At 37.0% G+C, this 13,945-nt stretch overlaps 1 protein-coding gene across 1 annotated transcript in view; it reads left to right on the top strand.

Moving 5' to 3' along the window:
* Positions 1-1,228: 1,228 nt before the first annotated feature.
* Positions 1,229-13,945, top strand: part of xpo5 (exportin 5) — a 15,308-nt gene continuing 2,591 nt past the window's right edge. Inside the window, exons 1-31 of the mRNA XM_015397584.1 lie at positions 1,229-1,442; positions 1,938-2,059; positions 2,143-2,215; positions 2,340-2,477; positions 2,978-3,160; positions 3,253-3,279; positions 3,388-3,573; positions 5,525-5,601; positions 5,682-5,726; positions 5,811-5,901; positions 5,990-6,073; positions 6,208-6,333; positions 6,453-6,543; positions 6,633-6,761; positions 6,965-7,080; positions 7,171-7,326; positions 7,448-7,489; positions 7,566-7,655; positions 7,742-7,941; positions 8,028-8,130; positions 9,471-9,652; positions 10,537-10,637; positions 10,725-10,821; positions 10,939-11,075; positions 11,178-11,275; positions 11,376-11,422; positions 11,528-11,637; positions 12,333-12,392; positions 12,462-12,556; positions 12,636-12,743; positions 13,674-13,811. Coding sequence (XP_015253070.1) covers positions 1,341-1,442; positions 1,938-2,059; positions 2,143-2,215; positions 2,340-2,477; positions 2,978-3,160; positions 3,253-3,279; positions 3,388-3,573; positions 5,525-5,601; positions 5,682-5,726; positions 5,811-5,901; positions 5,990-6,073; positions 6,208-6,333; positions 6,453-6,543; positions 6,633-6,761; positions 6,965-7,080; positions 7,171-7,326; positions 7,448-7,489; positions 7,566-7,655; positions 7,742-7,941; positions 8,028-8,130; positions 9,471-9,652; positions 10,537-10,637; positions 10,725-10,821; positions 10,939-11,075; positions 11,178-11,275; positions 11,376-11,422; positions 11,528-11,637; positions 12,333-12,392; positions 12,462-12,556; positions 12,636-12,743; positions 13,674-13,811 — 3,354 coding nt within the window. The 5' untranslated portion in view covers positions 1,229-1,340. The remainder of the gene's footprint in view (positions 1,443-1,937; positions 2,060-2,142; positions 2,216-2,339; positions 2,478-2,977; positions 3,161-3,252; positions 3,280-3,387; positions 3,574-5,524; positions 5,602-5,681; positions 5,727-5,810; positions 5,902-5,989; positions 6,074-6,207; positions 6,334-6,452; positions 6,544-6,632; positions 6,762-6,964; positions 7,081-7,170; positions 7,327-7,447; positions 7,490-7,565; positions 7,656-7,741; positions 7,942-8,027; positions 8,131-9,470; positions 9,653-10,536; positions 10,638-10,724; positions 10,822-10,938; positions 11,076-11,177; positions 11,276-11,375; positions 11,423-11,527; positions 11,638-12,332; positions 12,393-12,461; positions 12,557-12,635; positions 12,744-13,673; positions 13,812-13,945) is intronic.

The raw sequence follows: 13,945 nt of genomic DNA, 5'->3' as shown, positions 1-13,945 counted from the left end.
AACCTGGAATGTAATGCTTTATTATATAATTAAAACTAGAAATAAATGTCTTAAACTACCAATATTTAAATGTAGTTAACTAATAATTATATATATATATATATATATATATATATATATATATATATATATATATATATATATATATATAATGTAAACTCAACATGTTAACTGCTCAATTTCAGATCATTCAAAATGTAGACATGATAGATAAAAAATTGGATCCATTCCACTATACAAAATTATCTGTCTCAAGGGAATAGAACCTATAAAATTGCCTATTACAAAAATTAAAATGAAAAAACTTTTCAATCAAAGGTCATATATTTAGCCTCCTACTGCAACAGCAGCAACTACTACTCCTGTTATTAAACCACTGATACTAATAATAACATAAATACTGATAAAATATTGAAATAGACAGTTTTTTTAAATAAGAAAATTAAGAGGAATTGAATCATATGTATAAAAATGAGAGAAAACGCTGCATAATGTTAAACTATATTAATGACCAAAAGGAGACAAACCCATAAATAAATAATAAATAGGTACTAAATTAAATTCGAAAAAAATGTATAAAATACATATTAATACTTTAACGTGAATTTAAATGCTGAAAACTATACATTATACTGTATAGTACACATTAATGATAAAAAAAAGAATCAAAATATGTTAAGATGTTTACTGTAACAGTGAATCTAGAAATGTAAACTGTCTCTTGTCATAAGCTAGCATTTGACTGGTTAGTCTACAACATACTTTATTGATCGGCATAAGTGATTACCGCAATATGCCATAAAATAAATACATTGTATGCATTTTAAGGTTCTGATTTTTAAATTTTTAAATTTTATTTAAGTTTAATATCGTAATATTTCAGAATTCTGAGATTAAAGTCAGAATTCTGAGAAAAAGTCAGAATTCTGAGATTAAAGTCAGAATTCTGACTTTTTTCCTATAATAAACTAAAATAAAATTTTAAAATCAGTTTAATATGGGAAAAACTCAGAATTCTGAGATTAGGGTCAGAATACTGAGATTAAAGTATTCTGAGATTAAAGAATCCCCCCAACCCCCCTCCATATTAAACTGAAATGAAATTTTAAAATCAGTTAACTTTTTTTTCTTTTAGTGGCCCCCCTTCTGTAAAGAAAGAAAAACTACAAACCTTTCAATTTTAACGACGGCAAGCCAAAGGGCTCAAACATAGACGCTTCGCACACGTTGGCCGACGTCGGTCTCTCCCTGTTTGCACGTTATCCACTGTAGTGTAGGCGCTTTGCATAAGGGAGTTGCTTGCTTTCGTCTTAACGGTGTGACAGACGCTACCTGAAGTCATGGCTGAGCAGGTGGCTGCCATGTGTGATCAGCTTATAAAAGCCGTGATGGTGATAATGGACGCAGAAACGAGCCAGATTTACCGACTGGAGGCCCTAAAGGTAGCACTGTTAACGTTAGCTAGTTAGCTTTTAGCTAGCTTACGTTGTCATTTTGACCGTAGGACGCTCTCCATGATGTGACTATGAATGGGAATAAACTGACGCTTTCAATACTTTAAGTCTCTATAGCATTTGCTTGAAAGAGTTATCCTTAGTTTCATGTTTAATTCTAAAACATTTGAGAGCTAGCCTAGTGTAACCGGTATTGAACCATGTTCTCACATTCACACAAATAATACATGAGATTGAAATTAAGAAATACATTTTCATTTAGTCAAATCAGTAACCGGTATGTTTTCGGCAGGCAATCTACGTAACAAATGGGTCCAAATTTATTTATTCGTTATTGTTTTGTTTTTTTATGTTTGCGAATATTGGTTTTATACCCAACACGTGTTCTTAGCAATAAGTTAATGCACGTGTAACCCATGCGCTTTAATATATAGTTAATCAAGACATTTGCTTTTAATAAGGCCAACTTTTCTCTCTAAACAGTTCTGTGAAGGATTTAAAGAGACAAGCACCCTTTGTGTCCCATGTGGCCTGCATTTAGCGGACAAAAGTCAGCCTGCTGTAGTGAGACACTTTGGCTTGCAAATACTGGAGCACGTCATCAAGTAAGTCTATAACACGTGATACTTGAAAACCTACCATGATCAGAATTGTATTGTTTGATGATTGTATTTTTTTCCTCATTCAGGTTCAGATGGAACAATATGCAGCAACAAGAGAAAGTCCAGTTAAAGGAGTGTGCCATGCAGCTGCTAACAAATGTAGGTGTGACAGTAAAAGTAAAAAAATAAATAAACGAAAACAAGATCCTGCTTTTCAAATCGGATAAAACTTACACTTTCTAGCTTGTGTTTGACATTTGCTGATGTTACTGGATTTCATCAGGGTACTCATTCTATCCTGGAGGAAGAGAGCCACGTCAAAGATGCACTATCTCGGATCGTGGTAGAAATGATTAAAAGAGAATGGCCTCAGCATTGGCCAGATATGCTGAAGGAGATGGAAACCCTCTGTAGCCAAGGGGTGAGTTACCCATGCAGTACAGAAGAGCAGCATGCTTCCTTAACCAGCTCAGCATAGTTTAGTTTGAATAGGATGACCTAATGGTTTGCAAGCAAATAGAGGATGAGTCATACCCATGCTACTTCCTTACAAAAATACGCCTACTGTTACAAAAAATGACATTAGTTTAAATTTGTTTAAGTTATTGTGATGGTTTGTAGTGTTGCCAGTGCCACCTCAAATATCAATGTTTTGCTGGTGTTTTAATAGAAATATAAAATTCACCAATCGATTAGACTCTATGTTGAAAAATTAAAGGGCACTTTATTTTAACTTTAACCAGATAATATTGGAGCAAGATTAGTGAGCAAATTGTAAGATAAAAGTTGCATGCATAAAGAAGCTCAAACATCACCTTCCAAAACTGAATCTTTTTAATTTCTCTGCATCAAGTTTATAGAATTTCAGAAGCAGAATTTTAGATGTTTATGAAATGTTTTGTTTGTTTTTGTTTTTTGCAGGAGGCACAGACAGAACTGGTCATGCTGATCCTTTTGAGGCTGGCAGAGGACGTTATCACCTTCCAGACGTTACCCACACAGAGACGCAGAGACATCCAACAGACACTCACCCAGAACATGGATAGCATCTTCAGCTTCATTTTGGCCATTTTGCACATTAATGTAGAGGACTATCGCAGATTGGTAAGTTATGTCTTCACTGGATTAGTTTGGGCTCCGATAGTAGCACTCCAAATATGATTTGACAGTGGGACTAATCGTATTTTGTTTTTCAGAAAGAAGAACCGGTTCACGAAGTGAAGGTATTCACAAAAATCTTAATCTTTTTTTTATATAATTAAGGCTATTTTCACCTTTGACCTGTTTTATGTCCTTTTAGTTAAATTTTTAACATTCTAATCCACTCACAGGCCAAAGCTCACTGTCGAGTTGCCGTGGCCACGCTGAATACGCTTGCAGGCTACATAGATTGGGTGAGCCTGGTGCACATCACTTCTAGAAACTGTCAACTGCTGGAGATGCTGTGCCTGTTGCTGAGTGAACCTGAGCTGCAGCTGGAGGCTTCGGAGTGCCTACTTATTGCTTTGAGCCGGAAGGTGAGTTGCAGGAAATATGCACTGGGATTTGTCTTTTTTGTTTATTATATAACTGCAATCTTTACTGTTTGTCTGCATGTTCGACCATGAATGAATGCTTCTTCAGAAAGTGTTTGAAAACCCATTGTAAGGTCATTGTTCCTCTGAGAGATGGTTAGTTTTCCCTAGAACTGGGACTTTAATGCGTTCAATTTGAAAAATTGTAACCTGTTTAAAAAAACAAAACAAAAAAACACACGCACGATTAATTGCATTTTCTTATATACATACTAAAGTCCCAAGCTGAAACCTTTGTCCTTGCGGTTTCTTTTACAAGAATCAATTAGAAATGTGAATATGAGTTGTGCAGTGAAGTGTGCCTACCAAATACCTCAGATCAGTAGGGACATCTAAGCTATGGCATAAGTGTGTCTGCAGTCACCATAACTCCACAAAATAAATTTTAATCGAGTCTCACCACACATTTTCCTCGAATTTTTGTCCAAAACCTGCCTGTTCTAAATATCACATTTTAGGTCTAGGAAAAAACAAAAAACAAAAAAACTAACATCCATTAAACAATTAACTATTAATATTAAAAGCTTTGAGTGATTAACATCTGCCCTGAAAGATCCTCAGGGCTTTAATAACACACTATCTAACTACAGTCATGTCTTTCGTGTTTTAAAAAGTCTATAAGTTATCTGTCCTCCCTCTGGAAAAAAATCATGTATGTATTAAAGGACAAACAGGAACTTTTTGAATCCATTTGGAACTACTTCATTGATTATCTTTAGACTCTGAATATCTAAAAAAAAAAAAAGTGCAAGTGATTGAAGAACAAGCGAACCGCAGTTCCCAAAGACAATTTATTGGAGGACAAATAATGTCAAATTTAATTCTCATGATAAGAGGCTAAGCATGAAATGTGATCAGTCGCATTGGAATAAATGTTGTGTGAGGCAATTTGTCTGTATTTTATTTTGACTTGAACAGTAACGTAAATATTGCTGTGATTATATTCTTTATATTGTTCAAGATGTTTGTTTAAATTGCTAAAATTTCAATAAATATATTTTGGGAAAAAAAGTCTATAAGTTAAAAATTGTGAGAAATGTACCCCTTCTCTTGACTATTAAAGACATAATGACATGCTTCTGACTTTTTGATCAGAGATGAACAAAAAGCTCTCCACTGTGTTTTGGGGAAAATATTCAGCAATTAGGGTTTTATTTTAAATTACTTGTCCATACTGCTTCATTTTGGTATAATGCAAACATTGTGCTTAGGTTGCTTAGGTTTAAAAAGTCTTTATTGTACTAGCGAGAGATGAATATTGCATGTTTGACAATATCGTTGTATCCTTGTTTAGAAAATGAAAGCTGATCAGTTATCAGGACGCTCCAGTTTTTTTCTGTGTTTCACCCAGAGTCTCAGCTTAGCTGGAAAGAAACGGCTTTAACTACCGTTCAAGGAAGAAGCTAAAATAATCCTCATTTCTATTTTGTAATTTTTCTCTCTAGCAAATTATCTGAAATAAAACCTTATAGGAGAACACTTCAGAGACCATAAATGGATTTAAAACCTGTTAAATTTATTTGTTCAGTAAAAGCCCAATTACCATACCCCTTTATGTGAGTTTGCCTATTAAAGGGAGTGCTGCAAGTCAGACCTATGATGTGTTCTTGCAGCCTGAGAAGCTGGTTCTATCCTTTCAGGTCGTAGCTGTTTTAAAGCACTAGTGTTAGTTCACCTTTGATTGGTTATATTATCACCTATTAGAATACACTGCACATCTGAAACAGGTCTTTTAATTGGGTTTAAGGGTTTCTCATATAAAACAGTTTAAATAACCAGATTTTTTTGTTCTGTGTCACCATACTGTCTTACTGTAATGTATTTAATCTTAGCTATGACAGTGTTTGCAATAGGAAGAGTTTTATGTTATAGTCCTTATGGTGTTCTACCACAGGGCAAGCTGGAGGAGAGGAGGCCCTTCATGCTGCTGTTTAATGATGTGGCCATCCAGTACATCCTCTCTGCAGCCCAGTGAGTTCCCCTGCTTCTTTATTCTGGCTCTGATTATACTTGAGGCTTTGTTATAATGAGACTTATTTCTCTGTGTCCAGATCGGCAGATAATTTAGCAATATGTCCGAATTCATCAAATTCACAGTAAGTTCTGTCACAAGGCTGCGCACTATCAACGACTGTGTGTGATTTGTCTTGGTGTTTTTATAATTTCTGTTTTGTATTTAGAACAGTGGAGGTGGTGGAGCGCCGCTACATTTTCCTGAAGAGACTCTGTCAGGTCCTGTGCGCTCTAGGATTCCAGCTCTGCTCATTAGTGGTGAGTTTTCCCTTGTGTGGCAGCACATAGATCACTATGTTTACCGTGTGTTTAATGCATGTCAACATCTAGCATTGTGTCCCAACAGGGTTCATGTCCAGAGGTTGAAGTTCCTGCAAATCTCAGCAAGTACACAGAAGCCTTATTAGCCTTCACTACACATTCCAGTCAGGTGAGTTCCTGCTAATTATTGGAGGAATTGGCTTGCATTTTTCCTAAATTAACCATTTTCTTTTAAGTTCTAGGTGGCTTGTAACTAAAAGCTGATATTTCTGTGTTTTTTCTTTTTTTTTTTCTATTATCTAGTTTTTAAAATCTTGTACTATGATGACATGGGGCAGTTTGTTCAGACATGAGATTCTGTCTAAAGTCCCTGTTGTCCTGGAGATGGCCGTCAAACTCCTCAAAGTATCAACAACCAATCTTGTTAAGGTGGGATGCTGCTTTTGTGCATTATTCACAGGGTGAAGGAGAACAAAAACAATGAGGTTATGCTAAGAGAAATATGTTTAACTGCATGGTTTAAAAGGTTGTTTTTGTTTTGTTTTCAGACTGGTTTCCCTTCTAGGCAGGACAGCCCAAGTTGTGTGTACTCTCGTATGGACTTTGACGGTGACGAAGACTTCAGCTCTTCCTTCTCCGGTTGGTTTTATTTCTTTTATTAGGTTACAGGAGATAATGCTTTGTTTTATTCAACTAGTGGTATTTTTTGTTTCTTTGTGTTTTAAAAGTATATCGAGCGCAGCAAGGAGAAGTTCTGAGGACTATAAGTCGTATTGTTCCAGTGGAGGCTTTCCAGACCGCTGCAGAGTGGCTACAGTTTCAGATCGCCGCTCCAGTTGATCCTGGAGACGCCACCTGTAAGAGTTTACCTTTTAGTCTTGATTCCGTTTGGGGTGATATTTGACAGCTTTGAATCAATGCAATATTTTTTTAGAATGTTAAAGTATCTATACATTTTTAGATGTTTCTCCTATTATATAGTTTGATGTAATTTGGAATAAAAATCTGTTTCCTTATTGTTTTTCCAATAATAGTAAAGTGTTGTACTGTCTCTCTTCAGCTAAGACGGCCGAGGGTCTGTGTTCCTTGACGTCGCCATGTGTCCTTCAGTGGGATGCAGTCACAGTCTTTATGGAGTGTGTGATGCATCAGATCTTCAAAAGTTTGGATGATGAGGTGACAAAAATGACCAATGTACAGAAAAAGGAGACAGATTTAGGAAGGAAATGTAATGATTTCCAATTTTGCTGCCTGCAAACTTTCCAGAAGTTGCCAAGAGATCAGAGCATGGAGCTCCTGCAGGCCGTGCTGAACTACGAAACCAGAGACCCACTCATCCTGTCCTGTGTGCTGAGCAACATCTCTGCCCTCTTTCCATTCGTCACTCACAGGCCAGAGTTCGTGCCACAGGTTCTCTACAAGGTTGGATACAAGTCGATCTATTTTACTCTGACGCTAAAAGTTATGGAAAAAGGGCATCTTGTGTCTTGAATGATTTAGAACCGATTTGGTTGCTTATTTCTGTTCTGTTTTGTCTTTACAGCTATTTAAAGCAGTCACTTTTCACATAGATTCAGAAAACAAGGTAAGCTTCTCTTTAACAGCTAAAACTTTTTTCATCATCTAACGTTGAAATATAAGACTATGCCACCATGTTTCAGTTACCTCGCAGTCGAGCTGTGAAGAATGTTAGGAGGCACGCCTGCTCGGCTATCATTAAAATTTGCCGGGATTACCCCCAGTTTATCTTGGTAAAACATGTTTTTATCCCAGTTAAAATGAATCAAAACTGGATTCCAATGATTTTTCAGGTGCTATTACTGTTTTTCTTTCACAGCCTTGCTTCGATATGTTTTACAACCATGTCAAAGAGTTGTTTTCTAGCGATGCCACGTTGACTTTCTTGGAGAAATGCTCCCAGATAGAAGCTCTGGTTCTCATCAGTAACCAGTTTAAGGACTTTGAAAAGCAGAAGGCTTTTTTAGATGAACTAATGACCTCAACAATCACCCAGTGGACCTCGGAGGAGATGACAAGGTAGATTTTTCTTTTATTTTTGATTCTGGGAATATGTCGATGATGATTTCAAATTTATAGCAACATTTATCCTGTGTCTGTTTCAGTGTGCTTTGGGATCCTGTCAAGTTCCTGTTATTTGTTGGAGCAGATACAGTTGTCACAGAGGCGAAGGATGAGGGAGATGCAGCAGGACATAACAGGGGTGAAGTAAGTGGGGTAGTAAAACTAATGCTTCATATTTAAAGTCAAATTATAAACTTCCCCTTCAAGAATCATCTAAAACGTGTTTTAAATAAAAAATGAGTAACCTGAGTATATTTAGATCTCCTTGCATGACTCTTGTCCAGGTTCAACCTCATCTCTGCCAGTTGTTTTTAAAGCTGCTAAAACGCTCTTTATATTTATTAAAAACAATCAGACTCCATTAGATATGGCTTGTAGAACATCTCATGATTAGATCTTTGTTTGGTGTTTTGTATTAAATGAAAAATTAATCTACAATTTCTGTAATTAAAAGCAAGTTTTGGCTAAAAGTTCATCTTATTACATCACAGAATGCATGAGGAAACTATTGGCAACTTTTGATCATTTAGCATTTTCATCTTTATATTAAATTCCACTGTTCAAAGTTTGATTCTGCAGAGTAGAGTTAGAATACAGTGTTAATTTTCAGCAAAAATTATTGTTTATTCTTTATTATGAAAGATCTTAATTCCAAGACAAATTTTAGTACCAACCTATAGACTGTTTGATGCTTTTTTTTAATCCTAAAAACCTTTCCCAATAAACTTCGTCATCATCTGAAATTTCTGTACGTAATATTGCCCAAGCAGGAAGAACTTGACTAATCTTAGTCCAATTCCCAATATGCATTCACCTGCAGTACAGCCCATTAAATCTGTTCCTTGATGTCAACATGAGGGGGAAGAAATTAGAAAATGAATCCAGCGCTAGGCAGTCAGAAAGAGGTTTTATTTTACTTTTATTTTTTTTTTTTTTACAATGAATCATAAGATCAGTGCTCATGCGGTGCCTCTATAATACGATGTAATGCACTATTGAAGGTGATGCATGCAGAAACCATATTTTTGCTAATTTTATGAGAGCTAAACATGCATCCAGTCAATCAAATGGAGAAATCAGCTTCCATTGTTTCATCTGGGCCATTTGTTTCACCTTTGAAATCAGCTGCAGTGTCCATTTTGGTTTGGGCTTCTGTTTGAAACTCTGCCTCAAACATTTAAGCTTTTCTAAAGCTTTTTATGGTTGAATTCCTGCTGTAAAAATCCATATCCATCCATCCATAGCCCATCCATCTTATCTTTGCTGTGTTGTATCGTCGACATTTGTAAGTGGGGAATAAATACACCACTGGATGCTATCGGTAATCGTGACACAGAAACTACACAAATTCACGTAATCGATTATTTCACTTCTTCTCATGACTCCCTCCCTTTAAGACTATGTACAGTGGCATAAAAGTTCAGTATTGTTTTCGATCCTGGTTCATCACCTGAGCTGAAGTGCTCTTTTCTGTTTCCTGGTAGTTGAGCTTCTCTTTGAATGCGATGCTTGCGGTGGTAAAGCGTGCACGCTGGCCTGCAGACCTAGAAGAAGCAAGAGCCGGTGGATTTGTGGTTGGCTACACTCCTGCTGGAGCCCCTATCTACAGAAACCCTTGTGCAGCTCAGTTTCTGGCCTTCCTGCCCAACCTGCTCGCTCTTATAAGGTAAGCATGTGTATTTTAAGTGGACTTTTCCCTCATAGTGTCATTGTAGATTTTTGATCAAAGAATGACATTTTCCAATCCTCTTAGCTTTAAAGGTATTGTGGAAAATTTACTCACATTTCGTTTAAAAGACCCACCCTCTCCACTTTAAAGAAGAATGCGTGTGCGAGAGCATGCATAAGTCCATTTCTTCTCGTGCACGCTCTGTTTAAAAGTTGCTCTTCTCATAGTTCATACAAGCTTAGTGTCTGAATGTCTGCCCTAAACCCTGAATCCCTCAATTACTATATAGAGTGAGGACTTTAAAGTGAACTCATTCAACCTATTGTCAGGACAGATAAACACTTCCCTGTTGGTCTACTGCACGGTGCCTGCACCATCTTTGTTTTTAGTCGCCGCTGTCGGGTAGCGGCAGCCTATGGCTACAGTGGGCCGCTGTGACAGCAAATCCCATAGTGCTTTGCAGGGAGACCTCACCGTGCAAAGCATTCTTGTCTCTTCTGAGGACTTTCTTTTCTTCTCATACAGTTGGTAGACATTTTTCCCTCTTACAAGGCTTGGCCATTTTTAAATAACCATGGTGAGAAAGGTGAGCTTCAATGACTGTCTGTCTGAAACCGTAGCTCACAAAACATATATGCCTGAAAGTGTGCAAACGCAGAAAAAGATAGCTAACGGGAAGAGCATTTAGAATGACCTTACATAAACATATCACCAAAATGATTGACAATTAGGAAGACCACCTATTTAGGTGAACCAAAAACCATCTATACTTTTTAAAGTCTTTAGTTTCCTTACAGGAATTGATAGACTTGATGTTAAATTTGTTCATGTATAAAAGATTATATTATCGTAATGGGTTTAATTTCTTTTTGTTTTTTCAGAACTCAGAACAGTTTATTTATACCTGAGAATGTTGCTCGTCTTAGTGAGACCTTCTCCAGAGCATACGATGTCATAGATGGAGATAAATTCATAATTCTTGGTAAGAAAAGCTTTCTCTATCCTGATTATCATCATAATCAACGTGAGGAGTCATTAAATATTTAACCTTTTAAACTTCTTTCTTTAGGTCTCCCCCAGCCTAGTCAGGATAATTATGATGCTCCCGTGAATAAAAGCCCTCTAGATCGGATGCAGGGGTTTTTTACTTCATTATTTGAAAACTGGTATGTTTTGTTCCCTTGTCGTAGTTAGATTTGATGTTTTTTGACTGTTAGTTTGTATTTTGTCCCGATGCTGTCTCAGTTCCTCTCTGCCTCCCTGTGCGCTCTTCACCCCTGCAGCTTCCATATCCTGGGTAACGCAGGTCCAGCTCTGATACAGGAGTTTTACACTGTGGAGAGACTCGCTGAAGGAATCATCGGCTCTGCCTTTGCTTCCCTTGACCATGTGCCTGATCACAGACTTCGCTCTGTTATTCATATCCTTTTTTTTTTATTTGCCAGTTTGTGTGTCTGCTAGATGAGTTAGTAACCTTATATCAGCATAAAGATGAAAACTGTTTGCCTTAACAGATGTGTACGGCTGTTTTTAAAGCAGTTGGTGCTCTCCTGTCCTCCAGAGTATCACGAGAGTCTGCTGCGCCCCCTGCTGGGGCCTTTGTTCACCTACATGTTGCAGGTCAGTATGCTGTTTGTGAGATTTTTTAGGGGCAGGGCTGCAACATAAAGCATTAAATTGTGCCATTCTTAAGTGCATGGACTTGTGCTTTATATGACAGAGGCTGAACGTAAAGTGGCAGGTCATCAACCAGAGGTCCTCTGTAAAGTAAGTTGTTGTGAAATGATTAAGCTTTACAGTTTCGTTAATAGCAGCTAATTTATTTTTTAAAATGCCGAAATCGGTTTCATAATGACATTCCTGTGTCATCAGTGGGGAAGAAGAGGAGGAGCAGGTGATCCAAGAGGACAGAGCTGTGACTCAGGAGATGCTGGAAGAGCAGCTTGTTCGTCTGCTCACCAGGGAGGTTCTGGATCTTCTCAGTAAGTCCAGCCAGCAACTGGTTTCACTTGTATTTTACATAAAAAAACCTGTCAGCAATATCATGTCACTATTGTGAACCATTTATTTAATTAATACAAGTACAATTTATATGCCATGCTTATAGTTGCCTGTTATATCAAGTAAATAGAAAAACATCTTGCACAGTTATTAAACCAAGCTACATTCAACACTTTGGTGTTATGAGAGGGTTGAAACATACCCACATAGGATCAAATAAAAATAACTTATTTTTTTTGTTTTACCTCAATTGCCACTACAATAATTAAGAGTTGAGTGTAACAGGAAAATTGACGGGGAAGGAGGATGGTATTATCTATGGTAAACATGGTGGGGAACGTAGAGCTCGTTGTTTAGATTAGATTAAGTTTGTTGTTTTCTTTCTACTGTTTATTTGTAATCAAAAAATGTGTATCTGGTTCATCTGACGGCTACTCTGTCTTTAGTTTAGATATGTGGCACTTTTTTCACTAAAGATGTTACTTGAAGTCTTATTAATCTTATGCAATTCTGTCAGCAAAGTGCTTTCAAAGTATTTTGATTGCTGAGAAGACTGCATACAAGGAGTTTTTAGAAGTTCTGTATGGTAGATCACAGCTGCTTGATCAGCGTTTTCTCTAACCCAGCGATGTGAGTTATGATGGCTTCTGAATAACAATCTTCTTTCCTCTTTTAGATGTGAGCTGTATTTCCAGAAAGGTGCCAGAAGCAGCAGCAAATAAGGAGGAAAATGATGGTGAGAGTTAATTTCTACGTTCAAGTGAGAAAAATGTGAATGCTTTTTTCTAAAGACGTACTATTCCAGAGGAGGATGTGGCGATGGAGTCGGTTCAGGCAGCATCATCTCCACAGCCCATGGAAGAGCTGACTGAACTTGGAAAATGCTTGCTTAAACATGAGGTCAGTCTCAGGTTGAAAAAAAGCACTGTGACTTTAAATAATGCTTCTGAACTGGATGGTTTGCTTTTTTCTGTTGCAGGATGTGTATATGTCTTTGCTGACCCTCTCATTCACCTCACTCTCCTGGAAGGACACCACAAACTGCCACCGCACCGCGTCCATGGTCTGCTGGAACCTCCTGCGGCAGGTAACTGCTTTATACCTAAATATCAGTTTATTTCAACATGAGGTTATAAAAGACAATGTATAATGCCCACAACAGATGCCTCTAAACACTTACAAAAAAGACTTACTGACGGTTATTTTTCCATGTTTATCAAACTGCTTCAACCTAACATTTTAAAAATATGTACTTTAAAAAAAACTAAAACACAAACTTCAGGGACAAATGCCGCCTTCATGTATACAGAAGTATTGTAAGTGTGTTAAAAGTCATATCAATACTGAATTAAATTATATTGCTTATACTGTCCATTACTGTGTCCACCCAATAAAAAAAAAAAACAGAGGCAGCCTTTCTGTGCATCGATCTTTTTACATAAAAGCGTTTTCTTTACTCCCAAAGGAATTTCTACTGATCCTGCTGAGTTGATTGTAAAGAGAATCTTAAACCTGATTTTTTTTTTTTCTTTCTGAATCTTCCCTCAGTGCTCAGTGGAATTTGACTTCATGCTAGACATATGTTGCACTCAAACTGCAGCCTGAATAACAGATTACTTCATTTAGTTAAACATTGTGCCTCATACTCCCCAGCTAATATAAACTGATTGCCAATTTCAAAGGACTAACCATGACACTTTGTTTTAATTATTTGAGTGAGAGATCATGTGGTGTTCTTTGGTAACTGAAGAAATATAGTTGAATACAGCCAGAGCAGTTGTGTGCAGTTAAACCTGTACCCAATATAGCTAAAACTATTGTAATAAATAAAGTTAGAAGATGATTATTATTTAGATTGGATTGTATCAAGACACTTATTCTGAACTAGACTGTTTCACACACAGGGCCTATTACCAATAGTTAAGTAGTCATTTTTGGCAGTGACCATCTGTGACATGAAATGCATATGGTACCCTATTGAAACTTGAATTAACAAAGGTGAACTTATTTTTTTCAGGTTGTAGGGGGTAATCTTCTCCCTGAGGCGGTGACGTGGTTCTACACCAGCGTCCTCAGAGCCCTTCAGGTTCACGGGCAGCACGACACCTGCAACGTTACCCTCTGTAACCTGGCCATGCTCATCTATGACAACCTGGTGAGGCTATTGCTGACGACAAAAGCTGTTGGCTTTTTTTATTTTCTCTGTGTGTGTGTGTGTATATGTGTGTGTGTGTGTATATATATATATATATATATATATATATATATATATATATATATATATATATA

This window comes from Cyprinodon variegatus, unplaced genomic scaffold (genome assembly GCF_000732505.1).
Source record: "Cyprinodon variegatus isolate N-32 unplaced genomic scaffold, C_variegatus-1.0 Scaffold1, whole genome shotgun sequence".
Taxonomy (NCBI): domain Eukaryota; kingdom Metazoa; phylum Chordata; class Actinopteri; order Cyprinodontiformes; family Cyprinodontidae; genus Cyprinodon; species Cyprinodon variegatus.
The sequence above is the reverse complement of the archived record's forward strand: the minus strand, read 5'-3'. Positions and strand labels throughout refer to the sequence as shown.